Source organism: Oryctolagus cuniculus, chromosome 11, assembly GCF_964237555.1.
Source record: "Oryctolagus cuniculus chromosome 11, mOryCun1.1, whole genome shotgun sequence".
Lineage (NCBI taxonomy): Eukaryota > Metazoa > Chordata > Mammalia > Lagomorpha > Leporidae > Oryctolagus > Oryctolagus cuniculus.
The window spans coordinates 87,845,490-87,858,382 of NC_091442.1; the positions used below are offsets into that span (position 1 = coordinate 87,845,490).

A 12,893-nucleotide genomic window follows, 5' to 3' on the forward strand; every position below is an offset into this window, starting at 1 on the left:
TTCTTCCTTTCTATGCCAGAAAACAAGAGGATGTGTACGTGTGTTTACCTAAAAAAGATGTTACTTCTCATGCTTTTCTGCCACTTGTTTTTGAATTAGTCTTTGTTGGCTTCCTTCCCACAAGAGTATAGTAAATGCACCCATATTTAAAAGGGCTCACACAGCATTCTATGGATCCATGATAATTTATGTAACAGTTTTCTTATTGGAAATTTAGGATATCATTAACTCAATTTTTATGAAGGTGATTATAGATTAAAGGGCAGTTTAAAGAAATAATACAGAAATATCATTTGCACACTTAGTCCAATATCTGCCAATGGTAATATTTTGTAAAGTCTAGTATAATTACAGAATATTGACATTGATACATTCTAATCTTACCCATATTTCCTTGGTTTTTCTTGTACTCATTTGTATGTAAACTATGTTCTGTATAGTTTGTATCACCTTAATATGTTTATTCATCTACTACCACAATTGCTGAACAGTTCTAACTCCAGAAAGATACCTCCCATTATACCTTATAGCTGTAACTCTTTACCTCCCACAACAACTACACTCAACTCCTTAACCACCAATCCGTGTTCCATTTATCAAATTATAAAATCATATACTGTATTATCTTTTTTTTTTTTTTCACTTAGCATGAATCCCTGGAGATTGATGGAAATTTGTCAGCATTGCTGCATGCTGCTTAAAGGTGTTTTAATGCTAATTATCCCCATGAGGATAATCAAGTTTCTTAATTTTAGAAGAAGGCACATTCAATTTCTCCCTTAAAGAAATAACAGAGTAGTGTTAGCTTTGATCACTTTATTGTCAACTATTAAAAAAATGAATGAATGGAGGGATCTTTGTATCTTTGATACATAGTACAGTATAATATGATGTGAGGAAAGTTTGTTTAATTAAAATTATGTTAACATTAGAACATAAGAATTGCTCTGACAAATTAAAATACCTGCAGTTTTTATTGATTTTTTTTCCCCTAAATGGATCTTTTGTGAAGAATGATGGAAGACGATGATGAGGCAAAACTCCAAGAAGAAATAGAAGCTGAGCTGGATAAAATCAGCATTTCCTCCTTAGAAGAAGATGAGGTTGAGAGTGATCCAAAGTCGGACACCGAGAGTGATGACAGTGATACAGTAAGTGATAATTGTTGCAATTTTGAGTTTTTTAATAGGAGGAGAGCTTTTAGCAGAAATAATACTTTTCTAAAGATGATTAGTGAATTTGCTCATTTTTTAAAAGCATGGTCACTGTTAATAAATAATGTGTATTGGTGGATTTGATTATGAAAAGCATATTAAAGGTAGAAAATCACCTGTACTAACATGCAGATGTACATTTTTTATAAAATTGGGATTGTTATCTATATTGCATTATAGATATCATATATTAATGATATTTGTATCTTTTTTTTACTTAATCATGTGTGAAATTATTTAGACCTATAAAAATACTTTTGGAAACAGGTTATCTTTAAATTTTTGTGATTTCTCTAAGATTTATCTGCTTAAAAGTTAGGGCTTTGGGGCCGGCACTGTAGCACAGCAGGTTAATGCCCTGGCCCTAAGCGCTGGCGTCCCTTTTGGGTGCCGGTTCTAGTCCCGGATGCTCCTGGGATACAGTAGAAGATGGTCCAAGTCCTTTGGCCCCTGCACCCATGTGGGAGACCCAGAAGAAGCTCCTGCCTCCTGGCTTCGGATCGGCGCAGCTCCGGCCACTGAGGCCAACTGGGGAATGAACCATCGGATGGAAGACCTCTCTCTTTCTCTCTGCCTCTCCTCTCGCTGTGTGTAGTTCTGACTTTCAAATAAATAAATAAATCTTTAAAATAAAAAGGTATGGCTTTGTTCTCTTATACCAAAATTTTTAATCCAGTAAGAATTGATTTTCAGAAATATTATGAAGTGTAGCTCTAATTTGAAATTTCCTTCACATATTTAATTTATATTCTCAGTGTCCCTTTTTGAATAATCTACTCATTTTTAATTGATTTTCAATATATAGAATCTTCAAAAAGTTCAAGGAAATGCATACTATTAAAAACATGCAAATTTCAAAATATTTTAGACCAAAATTGGCTTTTAATTTCTTTCTTTCATAAACATTTTGAAGAACCCTTTCTAATTTATCCAATTCAATTTGGTCTTTTCCATCAGTCTATTAATTTTACTATATTGTAATTTACATTTTTAAATATTAAATGGGTCAAATTCCCTTTACTGTTTTACTTTTTCAAAATATCCCTAACTAAACTTTTCCAATATACCGGTTTTGTAAGTTTTCAAAAAGCAATTGCATTTTATTATGATTTCTAAACCTGTATTTTACATTATTATATCTTTTAATCCAAAGTTAATTAAAGTGAGGTAAAGTGTGCTGGAATTCTTCATTTGAGTATGAAATCCAAAATTCTGGCATTACTACATTTTATCTTTATATGTGTATATTTATAGAAAAATAAGAAAATTTTGAAGCTCTTCTGATTTAACTAAGATACCTCACAATTATTTGTAGAATTAATCTGGAATTCATTTATATATTATTACCAAATTATTAACTAAGGGCTTAAATGTTAGAAATTAGAGATTGTATATCATAGTACAAAGCAACAATCCAGGTGTCTTAAACATCCTCTTAATTAAATAAAAAGTAAAAATCTCAATATAGAAAGAAGCACAGAAGATTAGAGATGATATTTTGTCAATATTTTCAATATACTACATTATTGGGGGTAACTATGGCAGAGAGTTTTGCTTATTTCTCTACAGTGCTAATGGAAAGGTAACATTTTATCTCTGTGTTGATTATTCTTAATTCTATGCAATGAATCCCATTAGCACAGAGAGTAAAAATCTTGCTAAAAATCTTAAATTTAATATATGGAAACCTAGTATGGATGAAAGAAAATTTGAAAGATAATAAACACATGTAATGTTATGTATCAGAAACATCTATATTTATTCATTAACATATTACTTTAGGTCCCTCAGTGAAGTTTACTAATACTATATATGTATATAGGATATATATACTAATTATATATAAAATAGCTATGAAAATTCAAGCTTACTGCTCAAATTATTCCTAAAATTTTCAGATGTTTGCTAATATGAATATGTCTTTGTATATTTTCTAACTGGTTATTTTGTTTACTGAGAAAATAATTTCATTTTCATATTTTATATACTAATATGATTATATTTAGCTATTTAATAAATTTGCATATTGATTTGCAGAGGCTATATTGGGAGACTATGTAATAGTTCATAAATGTGACTAAATTTGTGTTAACAAAGTAAGTTTTAGACAATATTAAATAATTATGAAAGGTATCAGTAGTTCACTAAATATTTTGGCATCAAGACTGCAGTTTTGATTAATATTGGTAATATTTATTTGAAGTTGAAATTAATCTAAAAATACATACCACGTTTGAGAGCACTTAAACATTTTTAAAAAAGTATTTAGTAGTTACGATACCAGTTAAGACACGCATGTCCAGTTTTCCATATTGGAGTTCCCTATTGAAGCAATGGCTCCTGACTTCAGCTTCCTACTAATGCAGTCCCTGGGAGGCAGCAGTGATGGCTTAGTTGACTGAGTTCCAGCCACCCTGTGGGAGACCTGGATTATGTTCCCTGCTCCCAGCTTCAGCCTGGTCTAGCCCTGGCCATTGAGGACATTTGGGGAGTAATCCAGCAATTTTAAGAATAAGTAAATGAAAATAGACAGCCTCTAATGAAGTTAATGAAAATGATGGATAAATTAACTCTTTTAACTTATTTTCTTGTAATTTTCCAGAGAAGAATAATCATGTGGAAAGTAAAAGATGTTTTATCCAAATAAGGGCTCTTTATGTGAAGCCTTTTTACCACATGCATATCTTTATTCATAGTTTTGGTGTGGAATGAAGGGTGAAATATTTGACGTATAATTTTAATAAGAAACATTTTTACAGTTTCTTTTATTATTCACACTTTCAGGAGTTAGATGAATTTCCAGAGTCAGTTCTTCACTATATTAACATCATAAAGAACAAAAGTAAAACAGTTGAAGAGCTCATTCTTCAGGACTTAGAAGAAGTTGATGTTTTAAGTAAGTACAGTTGTCATTTGCTTGACAAATAAGTTTTCTGTGAGTATAAATTAATTATTAATTGGAAAATAAATTTCTTAAGATTCCCATCTCTTGCTGTGTATTAGGCTACTTCAGAATATTTGTGGGGAAAATGGAACTTAAAGATATTTATTTTGATATAAAATTTTTCAAAATCTGACATGAAAATGTTTCATATGCTTATATTTCAAAACAATTTTTACACCAAATTAAACTTATTTTTTAAGTCTGTTTTACATAGAGTTTTTGAAGTACTGATGTATGTCTGCTGGATTTGCTTCATTCATTTTTTCCATTACTAATTTCCTATGTCTCCAAATAACCACAAATAGCTTGTTTCTCTAGTCTTAATACCAGATAGTCTATTACTTTACATTAATAAAGGTTCATCAGGAAAGTGTTTTAAAATATCAACATTTATGTCTTTTTAGATAAAAATATAATCATTTGTAACAAAAGCCCAAGGATTTTTTATTGGTTTGACCTGAGAAAATTTACTTCTGGGAATTATTGTAAGACTAATTAACAGATCCGAGATTTAACTAGAATTAATTATAGTTTGGTTTTTAGGAGAGATGGCCATAATCTCAGTGTACAATAAGTTCTTGATTTGTCTGATGATGTATCCATTATGAAAGATAACTTAGACAAATATTTAATTACATAAAAATGATCATGGTGTAGTGTATCTATTTTCAAATTCAGTGCCAGAAATGTAAATATTAGAATGAATTGTTAGGTGGATATTCATAGATATTCTGCCTACAAACATTACTGTGAAACAGGATCTGTCCTACCCACTGAGCATTACAAAGTCCTGCTGTACTGTTCCAGTGTGGGGAGATAGACAATAAACAAATAAATATAGATAGACAATAAACAAATAAATATGTAATATTTCAATAGTGATAACTGCTATGAAGGAAAATATTCAAGCTATAATGGAATAGAGATGGGGGTTGCTGTTTTATATGTGGTAGTAAGGGAAGGAAGCTTCAAGGTTTTTTTTCCCTTAGTATCAATATGAATGTATATATAAAGACTGACTGTATATGTTTCCAATGCAACAGTAACTAATCTATGGTCGAATTGTGATGAATATTAAGTTTATTTTTTACTAATGTTTATACAGTGAAAATATATTATGCATATATTGTCATATAGTCTAGTTATATCTAAATGATGCAAAATCAAAGCAAAATGTATTGTATGAATAGAAATATAGCTACAATAATAGTAGCAGTTCACGAAATTATGTCATATCATATGGATCATGTGGATTTAACCATATAGGATTGATCATCTCACTAAATAATTTTCTAAGAAAATTCTTATTACCACAAATTTTAAAAAGTTTAAAAGATTAAATCAATAATATAGCAAAATATGTAGAGAGAGATTTCTTAGCTACTGTTAAGCTAGAGAGAATTTTATGATGGACTTATACAATCAATCAAGGAGAAAATGTTCACATATTATATAATAATTCATTTATTATAAGTTATTTTAAATCAAAGATGTAGATGAATCGCACATAAGGCTAATTTCATTTATGTATAGATGTTTTGATTAGGATTCTGAGTTGCAGAAAACAGAGCCACTCTAGTTTTTCTAAAGAGTGTGCTTTTTTAAAATTTTCCTAGGTACAGTAGATGTTCTGAATACTTATTCTGTGAAACACAGTGATTTAAAGCAGTTTATAACTATCTTTGTTGTTCTGTTAGTTGACTAGTCTCAGTTGGGAGGTTCCTGTTTGATTGTTTTTTTCTTTTTTTCATTTAAGGTAAAAAAATTCATGTTTTCATTTAACTTTTATTTAATAAATATAAATTTCCAAAGTACAGCTTTTGGATTATAGCAGCTTTTTCCCCCAATAACTTCCCTCCCACCTGCAACCCTCCTATCTCCCGCTCCATCTCCCATTCCATTCACATCAAGATTCATTTTCAATTATCTTTATATACAGAAGATCAATTTAGTATATACTAAGTAAAGATTTCAACAGTTTGCACCCACACAGAAACACAAAGTGTAAAGTACTGTTTGAGTACTAGTTATAGCATTAATTCACATAGTACAACACATTAAGGACAGAGATCCTACATGGGGAGTAAGTGCACAGTGACTCCTGTTGCTGACTTAACAAATTGACACTCTTGTTTATGGCATCAGTAATCTCCCTAGGCTCTTGTCATGAGTTTCCAAGGCTATGGAAGCCTTTTGAGTTTTCCAACTCCGATCTTATTTAGGCAAGGTCATAGTCAAAGTGGAAGTTCTCTCCTCCCTTCAGAGAAAGATACCTCCTTCTTTGATGGCCCAATCTTTCCACTGGGATCTCACTTGCAGAGATCTTTCATTTAGTTTTTTTTTTTTTTTTTTTCTCGCCAGAGTGTCTTGGCTTTCCTTGCTTAAAATACTCTCATGGGCTCTTCAGCCAGATCCGCATGCCTTAAGGGCTGATTCTGAGGCCAGAGTGCTGTTTAGGACATCTGCCATTCTGTGAGTCTGCTTGTATCCCGCTTCCCATGTTGGATCGTTCTCTCCCTTTTAATTCTATCAGTTAATATTAGCAGACACTAGTCTTGTTTATGTGATCCCTTTGACTCTTAAGCCTATCATTATGATTAATTGTGAACTGAAACTGATCACTTTGACTAGTGAGATGGCTTTGATCAAGGATCTAAAACCAATTCCTGGAGTAAGGACAGTCTATACAATAAATGGTGCTGGGAAAACTGGATTTTGACGTGCAGATGCATGAAGCAAGACCCCTACCTTACACCTTACACAAAAATACTCTCAACATGGATTAAGGATTTAAATCTATGACCCGACACCATAAAATTATTAGAGAACATTGGAGAAACCCTGCAAGATACAGGCACAGGCAAGGACTTCTTGGAAAAGACCCCAGAAGCAAGACAGTCAAAGCCAAAATTAACAATTGGGATAACATCAAATTGAGAAGTTTCTGTACTGCAAAAAACAAAATAAAACAAACAAACAAAAAAAAACAGAAAAGTGAAGAGGCAGCCGACAAAATGGGAAAAAATATTTGCAAACTATACGCCAGGTAAAGGATTAATAACCAGAATCTACAAAGAGATCAAGAAACTCCACAAAAACAAAACAAACATCCCACTTAAGAGATGGGCCAAGGACCTCAATGGACATTTTTCAAAAGAGGAAATCCAAATGGCCAACAGACACATGAAAAAATGTTCAGGATCACTAGCAATTAGGGAAATGCAAATCAAAACCACAATGAGGTTTCATCTCACCCTGGTTTGAATGGCTCACATACACAAATCTTTCAACAACAGATTCTGGCGAAGATGTGGGGAAAAAGGGACACTAACCCAAAGTTGGTGGGAATGCAGACTGGTCAAGCCACTATGTAAGTCAGTCTGGAGATTCCTCAGAAACCTGAAGATAACCCTACCGTTCAACCCAGCCATCCCACTCCTTGGAATTTACCCAAAGGAAATAAAATTGGCTGGTGGAACTAGAAATGTGCCAGGGGATTTCAATTCAATCTTATCAAGGAGGCATGTAGCAATGCCAGTGCACTTGCTAAAGTGATAAGTATAAGTACACAACCAATCAAAAAAGATAGGGTAAGTGTCGAAGATATTTTACAAATAAGACCAGTGTAAGCAAATAATGAAGGATAGAATTAAAAGGGAGAGAATGATTCTGCGGGGGAAGCAGGTCACACAGCAGACTTAATGAATGGCAAATGCCCAAAACAGCACTCCGACCTCAGAATCAACCCTTGGGGCATTCGGATCTGGCTAAAAGGCCCATGAGAGTCTCACAGGCATGGAAAGCCATGACACAGTGGCAAAAACAGTCTAAATGAAAGATCCTGGTGAACAAGACCCCAGCAGAAGGAACAGGCCATCAAGAAGGGAGGCGCCTTTCTCTGAAGGGAGGAAGGAACCTCCACAGTGATATGGCCTTGACTAAACAAATTCAGAGTTGGTGAACTCAAGGGGCTTCCATAGCCTAGACAGCTCATGGCAAGAGCCTCGGGTGATTGCTGACGTCATAAATAAGAGTGCCATTTGTTAAATCAACAACGGGAGTCACTGGGTACATGCTCCCCACGTAGGATCTCTGTCCTTAATGTGTTTTACTATGAAACTTAAAAACAACACTACTAGTCGAACAATACCCTATACCTTGTGCGGTTGTGTGAGTGCAGCCTGTTGAAATCCTTGCTTAGTGTATACTAAGTTGATCTTCTGTATATGAAGGTAATTGAAAATGAAACTCGATGAAGGGCGGGATGGGAGAGGGAGTGGGAGAGGGGAGGGCCGCAGGAGGGAGGGAGGTTGGGGGAGGCACAACAATTCAAAAGTTGCACTTTGTAAATTCACATTTATTAAATAAAAAAAAATTGGCAAACGAAAAAGTGGTCTGCACCTTAATGTTTATTGCAGCTCAATTCACAATAGCTAAGACCTGGAATCAACCCAAATGCCCATCAACAGTAGACTGGATAAAGAAATTATGGGACATGTACTCTATAAAATACTATACAGCAGTAAACAAACAATGAAATCTGGTCATTTGCAACAAAATGGAGGAATCTGGAAAACATCATGCTGAGTGAAATAAGCCAGTCCCAAAGGGACAAATATCATATGTTCTCCCTGGTCAGTGACAACCAACCGAGCACCAAAATGGAAACCTGTTGAAGTGAAATGGACACTATGAGAAACAGTGACTTGATCAGCCCTTGTCCTGACTATTGATGAACAACTTAATACTTTATCCCTTTTAGTATTTTTTATCTACTTAATACTATTGGTTGAACTCTTTAATTAACACACATTTATTCTTAGGTGTTTAAATTTAACTGAAAAGTGATCCCTGTTAAATATAAGAATGGGAATAAGAGAGGCAGGAGATGTACAATTTGGGACATGCTCAATCGGACTTGCCCCACATGGTATAGTTAGAAACATGCCAGGGGATTCCAATTCAATCCCATCAAAGTGGCATGTACCAATGCCATCTCACTAGTCAAAGTGATCAGTTTCAGTTCACAATTGATCATAATGATAGGACTAAGAGTCAAAGGGATCTTATGTTTTCACATATACAAATTTAAGAACATAGTGGTACTTCCTACCCCACGCTTCCCCCTGCCCACACTCCCATGCTTCCTCATTCCTCTCTTACTCCCTCCCTTAATTTTTACAATGATCTACTTTCAGTTTATACTCATAAGATTAACCATATACTAAGTAAAGAGTTAAACACATAGAAGAAAAAAGCACTGTTCTAAACAGTAGAGAAAAGGGCTGTAAACAATCATGGAATCTCAAAATAGGAATTTCACCTCTACATATTCCATTTTTGGTAGTCTATTATTTACCACTGCTTAGGGAAAACAAATGATATTTGTCCTTTTGGGATTGCCTTATTTCACTAAGTATACTGGATTTCCAGTTGCATCTGTTTTTTTTTTTTTTTTTAAGATTTTTATTTATTTATTTGAGAGGCAGAGTTACAGACAGTGAGAGGGAGAGACAGAGAGAAAGATCTTCCATCTGTTGGTTCACTCCCCAATTGGCCGCAACAGCCGGAGCTGCGCTGATCTGAAGCCAGGAGCCAGGAGCTTCTTCTGGGTCTCCCACATGGGTGTAGGGGCCCAAGGACTTGGGCCATCTTCTACTGCCTTCCCAGGCCACAACAGAGAGCTGGATTGGAAGAGGAGCAGCCAGGACTAGAACCGGTGCCCATATGGGATGCTAGCACCGCAGGCAGAGGATTAACCTACTGCACCACGGCGTCAGCCCCAATTGCATCTGTTTTTCTACAGAAGACAAGACATAATCTTTTTATGGCTGAGTAGTATTGCATTTTCTTTAAACACACACACATATACATACCACAATTTCTTTATCCACTCATCAGTTGATAGACATCTAGATTGATTCCATATTGTAGCTACTGTGAATTCAGCTGCAGTATATATGCAGGTACAGATAACTCTTTCATCTGCTGATTTAATTCTCCTTGGGTAAATTCCCAGGAGTGGGATTGCTGGGTCATTTGGTATACCTATTTTCTGAGATATATCCAAACTGTCTTCTACAATGGCTGTACCAGTTTACATTTCCCACCAACAGTGGATTAGGATACCTTTTCCCCCACATAATCACCAGCATTGATTGATTGTTGATTTCTGTATGAGAGTCATTCTTTTTTTAAAATTGTTGATTGTTATTTATTTACTTTTTTAAAAAAGATTATTCATTTGAAAGTCAGAGTTACACCGAGAGAGGAGAGGCAGCGAAAGAGAAAAAGATTAAAAAAGAGAGAGAACGAGGTCTTCCATCTGATGGTTCACTCTCCAACTGGCTGCCATGGATGGAGCTGCACAAATCCGGAGCCAGGAGCTTCTTCTGGATCTCCCATGTGGGTGCAGGGGCCCAAGGTCTTGGGCCATCTTCTACTGCTTTCCTAGGCCATAGCAGAGAGCTGAATCAGCCCCAATACAGTGCAATCTTTAAAAGAAAAATCTTAAGGGGGCTCAGCTCAGCTGTGACTCTGTGACTGCTAATATGAGGTCTATTTCCAGTCTCCCCTCCTCCATTTCCAATCCAGTTCCTTGCTTAATTTACCTGGAACACCACGGGAAGACTGACACACTACTTGGGTACCTGAACTCAGCTGGGAGATGTGGTCTACAAGTCAATTTTTTTCCAGTCCAAGGTTGTTTGATTATAACTGCAGTGTAATATGTGTTGAAATCTGATATTGTGATGCTTCCAGATTTTTTTTGTAGTTATTTGAAATCACTTCAGTTATTCGGAGTCTCTTGTGTTTCCTTATTAATTTCAGCATCATTTTTCTAGATCTGATGAGAATGTCATTGATATTTTCATTGGGATTGCATTGAGTATGTAAATTGCTTTCCATCATATGGACATTTTGATGATATTAGTTCTTCTGATCCATGAACATGCAAGTTTTTACATTTCTTGTATCTTCTTCTATTTGTTTCCTTAATGTTTCGTAGCTTTCATCATAGTATCTTTCTTTTCCTTTGTTAAATGTATAACCAAGGTATTAATGTATTTAATTCTTTGTATCCATTTTGAGTGGGACTGATTTTGAAGGTTGTTTCTCAGCCATAGCTATTTCTGTATACAAAGGCTATTGATTTTTGTGTGTTAATTTTATATCCAGCCATTTTGCCAATCACATTTATGAGTTCCAGTAGTCTCTTAGTGGAGTTTCTTGGTTCTTCCGTATATATAGAATCATGTTACCTACAAATAGAGATAATTTGACTTTCTCCTTTCCAATTTCTATCCCTTTGGTTTCTTTTTCTTGCCTAATGGCTCTGACTAAAACTTGCAGGAGTACATTGAATAGCAATAGTGAAAGTGAATATCCTTGTCTAATTCCATATCTTAGTGGAATGTGTCCAACTTTTCCGCATTCAATGAGCTGCTGGTTGTGGGTTTGTCAAAAACTGCATTGATTGTGTTGAAGAATGTTCCATCTATACCCTGTTTGCTTAAGGTTCTCATCATGAAAGGATATTGTATTTTATAGAATTCTTTCTCTGAATCTATTGAGATAATCATATGGTTTTTCTTCTTCAGTTTGTTAATGTTCTGTATCACATTTATTGATTTGTGAATGTTGAACCATCCCTGCATACCTGGGGTAAATTCTACTTGGGCCAGGTGAATGAACTTTCTAATAGGTTCAATTAGCTAGTATTTTGCTGAGCATTTTTGCCTCTGTGTTCATTAGAGATATTGGACTATAGTTGTCTTTGTTATATCTTTTTCTGGTTTAGGAATTAAGTTGATGCTAGCCTCATTGAAGGAATTGGTGGATTCCTGCCCTTTAAATTACTTTGAATAGTTTGAGAAGAATTAGAATTCATTCTTCTTTAGTGAAGCCATTCGGTCTTGGGTTTTTCAGTGTTGGGAGGGTCTTTAGTAATGATTCAATCTCTGTTTTGGTTATTGGTCTGCTTAGGATTTTCTCCTTCTTCATGACTCAGTTTTGGTAGATTGTATTTGTCCAAGAATCTGTCCATTTCTGCTAAGTTTCCCAACGTATTGGCATATAGCTATTTAGAGTAACTCCTCAGTGTTTTTTTTTTTTTTATTTCTGAGGTATCCATTGTTACATCTACTTTTTTATCTGTGATTTTATCGATTTGAGTTTTTTTTAATAACTTTTATTTAATGAATATAGATTTCCAAAGTACAGTTTATGGATTGCTTTGCCCCCCCAAGTGACTTCCCTCCCACCTGCAACCCTCCCCTTTCCCGCTCTCTCTCCCCTTCCATTCTTATCAAGATTCATTTTCAATTTTCTTTATATACAGAAGATCAGTTTAGTATACATTAAGTAAAGATTTCAACAGTTTGCACCCACATAGAAACACAAAGTGAAAAATACTGTTTGAGTACTCGTTATAGCATTAAATTTCAATGTACAGTACATTAAGGACAGAGATCCTACATGAGGAGTAAGTTCACAGTGACTCCTGTTGTTGACTTTACAAATTGACACTCCTGTTTATGGCCTCAGTAATCTCCCTATGCTCCAGTCATGAGTTTCCAAGGCTATGGAAGCCTTTTGAGTTCACCGACCCTTATCTTATTTAGACAAGGTCATAGTCAAAGTGGAAGTTCTCTCCTCCCTTCAGAGAAAGGTACCTCCTTCTTTGAAGACCTGTTCTTTCCACTGGAATCTCACTCACAGAGATCTTTCATTTA

General features: G+C 34.8%; 1 protein-coding gene across 13 annotated transcripts in view; it reads left to right on the forward strand.

Annotated features, from left to right (window-relative positions):
* The window catches only part of LRRIQ1 (leucine rich repeats and IQ motif containing 1), a 239,590-nt gene that overhangs the window by 1,140 nt on the left and 225,557 nt on the right, over nt 1-12,893 (forward strand). For all 13 annotated transcript variants that reach the window (XR_516764.4, XR_007919512.2, XR_007919513.2 and 10 more), the window contains exons 2-3: nt 1,013-1,151; nt 3,999-4,110. Coding sequence is in view for 10 of the 13 variants with exons in the window: in XM_008256853.4 (XP_008255075.2) it covers nt 1,014-1,151; nt 3,999-4,110 (250 nt within the window). In the remaining 3 variants the exon portion in view is untranslated. The remainder of the gene's footprint in view (nt 1-1,012; nt 1,152-3,998; nt 4,111-12,893) is intronic.